General features: G+C 38.2%; 1 protein-coding gene across 24 annotated transcripts in view; it reads right to left on the bottom strand.

Moving 5' to 3' along the window:
* The window catches only part of CLASP2 (cytoplasmic linker associated protein 2), a 220,451-nt gene that overhangs the window by 101,795 nt on the left and 109,100 nt on the right, over window positions 1-9,556 (bottom strand). For all 24 annotated transcript variants that reach the window (XM_019537881.1, XM_019537785.1, XM_019537770.1 and 21 more), the window contains 3 exons: window positions 5,275-5,367; window positions 4,430-4,575; window positions 1,414-1,549 (listed from right to left, as the gene is read on the bottom strand). In XM_019537881.1, coding sequence (XP_019393426.1) covers window positions 1,414-1,549; window positions 4,430-4,575; window positions 5,275-5,367 — 375 coding nt within the window. The remainder of the gene's footprint in view (window positions 1-1,413; window positions 1,550-4,429; window positions 4,576-5,274; window positions 5,368-9,556) is intronic.

The following is a 9,556-nucleotide window of genomic DNA, read 5'->3' on the forward strand; positions in this document are numbered from 1 at the left end:
GGGCTGCAAGCAGCTGCAACACAGGGTGCCAGCCACTGGGGTGGGGGGGGGGGTCACTTTCCTCTGCACCAGGAAGGAGTGCAGGGAAAAGCGGCCCCTCTCCCGTCCAGTGGCTGGTGCCCTGCACTGCAGCCATTCACAGCCCACGGGGCTATCCAGAGCAGGCACAGGCAGCCCCATGTGGGCTGCGAGTGGCTGCAGTGCAGGGTGCTGGCCACGGGGTGGGCAAGGGGCTGCTTTCCCCCTGCCCACACTCAGCTTTTCCCCAGGCTCCTTCCCTGCCCTTCCCCCCCACCTCCCCCTTACCAGAGATTCCGGCGCTGCCAGGGCAGCCACGTGCTCCCAGGCCAGAAGCCGCTGCTGGGGCTTCCGGCTGGATGGGGTGAGGCCGGGGGAGGGGGACTGCTGTTGTGGGAGCCCACTGGGCTTCCCCAGGGTCCTACTGCCTTTGGTCCCTGTCATCTTTGACAGGAACCAAGGGCAGATAAATATTAATTTTCTAAGTTTTTTAGGGGCCCCACAGGCCAGATAGAATGGCCTCGTGGCCTGTATTTTGCCCAGATAAGACGGTAGGAAACTTTTCTTTTTATCGTCTAACCTACGGTCACTTTTGTCTGTATAGTTCCTTTTAATAGATAATAGATCCTTTTGCTGTTTTGTCTCCTTACTGATTTGCAGTGGAAAGAGCAGATTTAGGGCAAGTGATATTCCAGGCTAGCCATTCCGATGGAAAGGGTGGGGAGGGGAGCTTAAAACTTGTTCCACAACCTGAAGGGGAGGCCACCTGGAGTTGGCAGCTTCAGTATTAAGGGCAAAGGAGCTGAAGCTTCTGAAGAAAAGGAGTTATCCCAAAGCAACCTCGGTCTTTTTCTAGGGAAAAGAGGCAGTACAGCAGGGAGAAACTTGGGGTACTGGGGGTATCCTGCAAATGGTTTTGTTATGTGGATAAAATTGTAACTTAAAACAGAAAGTACAAGTTATTTTCTTAATGGATAGCAAGGGTCAGTTTTTTTACATTTACAGCACAGGCAAAAAAAACTTTTTTATTTCTCGGATTACAAATATATCCACGATTTACCATTCTTTAAAAAAGTACCAAAGCCCTTAAAGTCATCAGAAAAAAAAAAATCTACCTTCTCTTCTTATACCGACTTGCCAACCTTTTACCACAGTAATAATGATGGTGGTGATAACTGATAACACATAACATTTTTGACCTCCTGTCAAAAGTGATTTGCCTAGGAATGAACTAACATTTTAGTCTTTAAATAAAATGAAAGAAAGAAAACAAACAGAAGAGCACAAAAATCTGGTTTATATATGGAAAAACTAACAAGACATCTTTTCTAAAACCAACTAACTAGTGTTTTTATCAAGAATATCCAAAAAATACCATTACAGATGAATACTTACACGAATAATGAATCTGATTGCTGCACACCCAGAAGTTGCCATGACTTTGGCGCTGTTGGGGACCAGATTAAAAAGAGTAGGCACAATGGCTTCAGCGCCATGGTCAAACTTGTTTCCCAAAACTGTTGAAAGATGGCTATTTAGAAAATTAAATAAAAGTGGTTAATAAAAGCATATTTCATAACCTAAAAAGAAATTTAAATTTAATTACATATTAAAACCGAATCTATCAAAACGATGGCTGTTATAGTACATCATTTTTTGATTTTCAAATACGTAAATAGCTTCTTAGGCAGAAAAGACTGATAGAATTCAATGATACCCATGTTCACCCTACAGGCAAATTGATAATTAAATGCTCATAGCTAATCTTCCCTGTAAGCCTTATTTTATATGAAATTCTATTTAAAATTGCCATGCTGAAAAAACAGAAGTTTGCATCCTGTTATTTAGATCACACCATTGTATTTTTGCTTATCAGCCTTCCATGATAGTATAAACTCAACATTTAAACATATAAACATATTATTGACATTTAAATCTAAATATAATTTAATGCTTAACCTGCATGACAACTACAATCTCTTCCCCACTCATCTGTTTATTCATGATTCCGACCATAAGTGCAGAGAGCGTAATAATTTCCATACTCATTGCAATTTAACTCTCCATGGTTTGGAGCAGGGATTTCACCAATGAAGAGCATATGCAAACTGCATACTAAGCAAAAGATTGAAATGCGAAAAGAAAGAAAATGAGATTATGGAAAGGGAGAAAGATTCTATATTCTGGCAGGAATCTGGATTATTTTTAAAGTTATCAAAAGGAAAAACTCTACTTCTCTTTCTGCACCTTTCAGGACTGCCTCAAACAAAACATTGGATAGCTGAAGTGTGATGTGATTAAATTCCTCATTTCATTTCTATTTTTTAAAAAAGCATCAGTCTAGGCGTAGCTGACAAAATTTAAATCTTAGTTTCTGAAAGTGTTACGGAACAAAATTAGTAGTTAAGCTGAAATCATGTACCAAGCACTAAGAAGTAAAAGCTTTCAGGGTTGGACCCTACGTTTATAAGCAAATAGAAGTTACTGAAGTTTGTGTTAAAATTGAGATGTAGATCACCGCTTTGGTTATCAAGAGAATTACAATGTGTAATTCCAGTGATGGCAGACTTATTTTTTCAAGAATGACTACATTTTGTGAACATTTTTATTACACTTCTCTCCTGTACAGAACAAACTAACAAAATATTTCTCCGAAGTTAAGTGGTAACTCAACAGATGAAAAAAAAATTACTCAAACCTTCATCTGTTAATCAAAGCATTTTGACATGAGGAGAAATCAGAAAGTCAGATCTTTTCAATGACATACTGTACAATTTAATGGTATGCTAAGGTCAGTATTTTAAGTGTTTCTTTGTTGACAAACATTGTTTCTTTAAATTTATGCAGAACTTATATAAGGACATGTCAAAGTGAGTCAGCCACCGATAATATAAAAAAATTAAGAATGAAATCTGACTGATCAAGTACCTCTGTAACAAAGAAAACTCCAAATGAAATGCATGAGGACATGAAGGTACGTACCACTGGGGAATGCTACCACTTGATATGTCAAAATAATAATAATAAAAAAACCTGGGCATTTACATTTAAACAAACAAGAATAAGAACTAAAAGATAAGCCAAGTAAGGGCAACTCTCAGAGGTTACCCATGAAAATACATTGATACAATCCAGGAGATGGTAATGAGGGACAGAAGATTAACAGTGAGGCACACAGCTGGGAAAGGGGACATCAGCACTGGATCAGGCTATCCTTATTGATGGCTAAGTTATTAAAAGGTTCCAGCAAGACGAGTGCCCAGAATATTGAGCAACCTGACATTTGCACATGGGGGGAGGGGGAAAGCTTCAAGCAAAACACCCAAGAATTCATGAGCAGGATGACAACTCAAGATGAGAGATGGTCCTGAGAGAAACAGCAAATCACAGTCTCCATCTATCAAGTATTTCAAGATGAAGGCATCAGTCAGTAAGGCAACAATCACAAGTTTTTTGGGATAGCAGAAGGGTGATCATAACTGATTAATAGACAAGAAATGAGAACTATGCTAGTAAATGGTTATGTTTGCAAGAAGCCAACAAAAAACAAGAACCACGGAGCCAAGGACTACTACTGCTTCTCCAGGACAATGCATCACCACACAAATGTTAAGTTGCAATGTCTGTACCCACCAATTATGGCTTTCAACAGCTTCCCTATCTAGCCTACTAACTAGTTTTGGCTCCTTCAGGACTCCTCCCCAACTTGTAGAAAAACTGTGCGCGAAGGGTTTCAATGATGATGAAGTGACTACAGAGGTCAAGTTGTTCTGGACCAGCTGAACAAGGATTTGGCAAAGCAGGCATCACTAAGCTCCAGATGTGCTGGACCAAGTGCACTGAAGACAAGGGGGACTATGTTGAAAACAAATGGAATTTGTTTTGAACTCAAACCGCTTTCGTCTCTTTGGCAGACTAGTAACTTTCTGAACACTTGTCAAAGTATTATCCAAATATAAAGCCTAGACATTAGTATTATCCATAGGAAATTCAAACTACAAGCTAATATGAATATTTCTGAAGTAAAGAGTTATACCTTTGTAATATGCGTTTGCATAGTCCCATGCTTAGTTCACAATGCATTTATGTAACTTTTCCAAAGAGTTTTAAGTAAATGGCTAATTGTACAAAAATATTTCACTTACTAAAATATTTCCAGGCCCTAATACATAAAATTTTCAAGCCGATTATTGTCTCAGGATAAAACATATCTTTAATGCTGTGGAATATGTCTATACTAAACCTTAAATAACATCCATTGTCTACAGCTTTAGAACCTGACTTCACTCCCAACTAAGTAACATGCACAACAGTTAAACACAGATAATCTCCAGTGCACTGTACAACTCTGTTTTTTCAGTACTAAAGTAACTAGCCACTTAATAAATAAATATGCATAAGCTGTACTTACGCTACAGTAATGCATGCTTCTCTAACAACTTGGGATCTGAGATCCTTAGCAGACAGTTTAAAAGCACCATCCAACAATCGTAAATGCTGGAAAAAGCCGTCATACTGTGCAGCTCCAGCAACAAGCAGTGACCGCACTTTCTTGAGCTTTAACAAAAGACAAAGTTAGATGAGAGTATATACATAATTTACATCATCATGTCCATGCATATATCTAGCTTTTTAAAAGAGTTAAAAGTGTTGACTACATACACTATATTTCAATGATAAATTAATCTAATTTTTTTTTAAACCTCACAGTAAAATGTAGCTTAGCTGGCAAAAGATGCAAGTTACCTCAATCCAACAATATTAACTTAAAAAGGTAACAGAGGATGCCTATGAAATATTAATGGCATTCCTCTACAAAGAAGAAACACTGCTAAAATCAGAATTTTAACTGTATACTTTTAAATGGTAGCTTTATTTGTTTCTTAGAACTCAGTTTTTATATACATGTGTGGCTATATATACGTAAAGATCTGTATGCACATTAATCTAGAAACTTGTACACATACAAAATCTAGTGTTGTTGGTGCAAATTCTCATAGTTACAAAGGTGCTAAATGTACCAACTGCATGAGCAAGCGTCTCTAGCTGCAAAGCAAGTATACATACCTGGCCTGCATACAAAATCGGTCAAATGCAAATTGGGATGTTAAAGAGGTCTTCCATGTACAGAAAATATAGGTCAATTCAGCCTCTTGAAGTCTATCTAGCATGAAAGCTGCTTGAATTGTCTGAGAAAACTCTTCCAAAATATTTTTTTCTTAAAATGGTATAAAATAAATTGAATGTAAAACATACTGCAATGGTTCGTTGATCCCAGTCATGCTTATCATCTGAGAGAATTTCCCTGATTTTGTTTAATGTTTCTTCAAGTTCTCGACTGGAATAGATCTGCAACAAACCAAATGAGCCAGATGCTTAATAGCTGAAAGTTTATCTGAGAGAAGTGATAATACTTTAAGGTTTAAAAAGTAACAACAAAAACAAAATCTTGAAAAAAACAACTAAGAAAAAAGGTCACATCTAAAACATGTTTTTTTGGACATATATTTGAATAAGAACAGAACTATTTGGAGTAGAGGAGAAAGGGTGTGCAAGAGATTTTTCACAAGTTTGAAAAGGGCTCTTTTGTGTTCTCAGAAAAGTGAAAAAATTTGAAAGCTCAACATATTTTTAACAAGAATTCTTGTTTTCTAGCCAATCTTAATAATCACAGCAATTCATGTAAAATGCATCAGCAGTTATTTTGTAAGGCATGGAACAAAAGACAGAAGTTCACAACTTAAGAGGAACAAGAATTAGGAATGAAAATAATACACTAACAAATTTTTAGTAAGAAGGGGGTGAGGTAAGGATACATACTGACATACATACATGTCATTCCCAGAAACCATGTGTCTGATTTACACTTCAAAAGCTATTCCAAATTTATAGTAGAAATTCCAAAATATAGTAGAAAGTGACAAATCTTCCATAACCTTTTTTTTAAAAAAAAAAAAGTTTCCCCCCTTTTATTTAACATTTCAAATTAAACATTTTCTGATTGGAAAGGCTCAACCAAATACGTCCCGAATAGCTCTTACAAAACATCTAGTATACAGATATATGATTTTAAATGGTACAGCCTTATGAAAAGAGATCTTATGCTCAGGTAATCAAGGTAATTTGTCCCATGACCTATTATATCATAAGGTTCCCAGCTGCCATGAACAACTGTACGTGTCTCCTCAATGACTTCCACTTTGGCTCCAATGCTTCTGTCAGTAAAAAGGAGCCCTCTACCATACAAGTTGAAACCAAGCAAGATCTTTATGTGCATTGAAGCTACATTTATAAAATAAAAAAGTCTATGAATTCTCTTGAAAACCAAATAAGTACACTTGGCTCAGTTTCTACACACTACAGAAAGCGAAGTATACTTCTGATATAAAAGTTTCACTGAGGCTAGCATGCTATCCTTGTTCACACAAATGTGCTGTCTGATGTAGTTTCCACAGGATAAAAATTAGCAAATTCTAATTCATTCTTCATAAATGTTGGTCTCTTTCATTAGGGGTCAGAAAGGCAAGAGCTATTAACTTATTGCAGAGTTCAACAATTAACCAATATACGAAGACTTGATAAGACAATACAAGTGAACACCCTTCCCACTCCTCATTGTTCCTTCTTCCTATAAGGTCAAAGATGAGATTGGGTAGTGAACTGAGAAACATGTGCATTAAGCAGTGTACAATTTATTATCCATGTGACTTAATTCCATGCTTTAAAGTTCTTCAAAAATTATTTTCTACCTAAACACTCAGACTGGTATTTAAAACAAAAAATGTAAAGAATTTGTCTTCTGTTCTTTTCTGTATATTAAATAAATTAAGAAGAACTTTAATGTACTTCTTAAAAATTATGCACATAGTAGTGTATACTGAAATTTCAGAATGCCTACTTAAGAAATGGTTTTAAGTCAAAAACACTCCTATTAAGAAGTAACACGTATTTTGTTATTTATAGTATCACAATGCCTACAAAGCGCTGTCATCAAGCAGAGCCCCACTGAGTAGTATATTTTACTATATGGCTACTTTGTCCACACAAGCACAACACTACTTATCTTCATTCTCTGTTCAAACAAAGTGTCTCCAAACTGAGAACGTGCAAGACCTTCACTTTCTTCAGAGAAACTCTCTCAGGAATGATTTAACCCTGGTCATCCCCTGTGGTGGGCCAGTAGGGGGTGCTCCTGCACTGAGCCACCCACCTCACTGCACCCGACCACCTTCCAGTCTCCAAGTGCCTCCCACAGGGCACCTCGCATGTAGCCAACCCCCTTCCTGGAGCATACCCGCTAGCCTGAGGGTAGTGCCACCACCACCCAAGGTCTGATCTGATCCTGTCACTATGCCCCTTGGGAAACACAGGCATAGTCCTTGAGGGTACTTGACCCACTTCAAGAACTTGGGGTGCTTCCTTCAGTCTGAAGCACAAACAGTGGTCTCCCTCAGTTAGCCAAACCAAGGGGACACCAAGGCATAACCTACACCCACTCCCAATAAGTCTCCCAAGCTAGGAACAAAGGATAACTTTATTGGTTCCAAAGAGTATGTTTGAAATAGGATACAGGGTTGAGCAGTATCAGAGAAATCCCACAGAGCAAACAGGGTGGCTGGGGTAGCCTTTGATCATGCATCTGAGTTACTGCAAGCTATATATCTAGTTAGATCTCAGGTAGCTTACTCATGAGTATCATCCAGAGGCAGGTGGAGATTCCCTCTGGAGGCAGGCAGTTAATTAATCATGAGTTTCAAGAGAGAGAGAGAGAAAGTTTCAGACGGTCTCTTCTCATCATGAGTTTTCATCATGACAACTCCCCTTCCTCCTGGGCAGTCCCTTAACTTACATAGCCCTTATGGCCTTATTTATCTGGTCCAATGGAGGCCAGCACCTGCTGTCTGCCAGCCAACTAATTTAAAATGCATCACTGGTTGCTGGGCACACTGGGAGGGTCTCTAGAACAATAGGGAGCCCAAGATCCTCACCCAGATATGTAATGCCAGTCACGTAGGCAGAGGGCGCAGGTTCCTCCCCCCCGCCCCCATCTCAGGAATATATATAACTCGGGGTACTAAAGAGATAGGATGTCTGCCATCTGCAGGGCCCAAGTTAACCAAGTTACCACAGAGCAGAGTTTTTGGGGAGAGACAGAGGTGGCATTCTGCCACATCCCTCAGTTATTTGTCCCCTGGAGCAGTGATTTTTCAGTTTCTCCTGGGAGAAAAGTCCTGAACATCTGTACGCTCTGCTTCTCCCAAGAGAAACGGATGTTTGTATATGGCCTTAGTCACTGAAAACCTCTATGTTTTAGCTGGCACAACTATGAAGAGCGGTTAATAACACAAGTGCAAAGCAAGATCTATTTATTAAAGCATCTTGCAAAAAAGGGCCAAATATTACTATCTACTTTCAAGTACAGAGATTTTATATGATATATGCAAGAGTCACTGTTGTGTAGCAGCGAATACATGGGTCTACCATTTTAGAAACCAGGATTCTATCCCCAGCTATGCTATAGACTTCACTATCAATTCACAGTGTTCTTGAGTTACTTTGTTTTCCAGTTACTCACCATACACTGGATAACAGACCTGTGCACAGTAGGTGAAATGGGTGAAGTAATGGGAATGTAATAAACTTAATTTAACCAGATCCTGAAACTGACAGGCTTATATTTTACAGAAAATATATTTTCAGTGCTTTCACTTCCATGAGCTTTGGTAATAGATTGACCAATTTTAAAATAAATTAACTTCCTAAAAATGTTACTATTCTTACTCCAGAAAATGTACTTGTATACAAGCCAACATAAAACTTGACACTAACTTTGAAATGCAATGCAATTTTTCTGTGCTGTCTTTCTGAAAATTTGGAAAAGGATCTCAGAAAAAGAATCTAGCCACTTGAAGGCCTTAATCCTAAAAAGTTTGGAAGACGACAATGATTTTCTCTTTTTGTTTAGATTCAAGGGCAAATGTGTAAAAAAAAAAATTGATCCTATCACAAAAAGGAGAGACTGCTTCTGCTCTGAACAATAAGACAGCACACCACTGCAACGGCTGTCCTTAAGTTTCAAAAAACAAAGGCAACAATGTTCTGAAATAACAAAAGGTCTCTGATGCATAAAATAAATAGCAATATGTTCTTTTTAAATTGAAACCACCAGCAGAGGGCAACATTCCAATGTTAAAAAAATAGTTTAATAAAAAGAAAAAAATGCATAAATAAAAGCAGCTAAATACAACTGACTGGATATCATTACTTTAAGAAAGGATATACCTCGCACTGGAGACAGAGGAGCTAACGGAAAACAAAAATGATGGGGAAATGAGTAACACACAAAAATATGAAAGATGGTTAAAGGAACTAGGTTTGCTTTATCTGAGAAAAGAGATAACGCACAAGGAAGGCATCAGAATAGTTTTTTAATATATAAATGGCTGTTATGAAGAGGACTAACAAACTGCCCGTCAAAAATGCTGCGGGGAGGACAAGGGAGGCAATGGAAATGGGAGTCCAGCTTCTGGCCATGTCC

This window comes from Crocodylus porosus, unplaced genomic scaffold (genome assembly GCF_001723895.1).
Source record: "Crocodylus porosus isolate Cpor-Errol unplaced genomic scaffold, CroPor_comp1, whole genome shotgun sequence".
Lineage (NCBI taxonomy): Eukaryota > Metazoa > Chordata > Crocodylia > Crocodylidae > Crocodylus > Crocodylus porosus.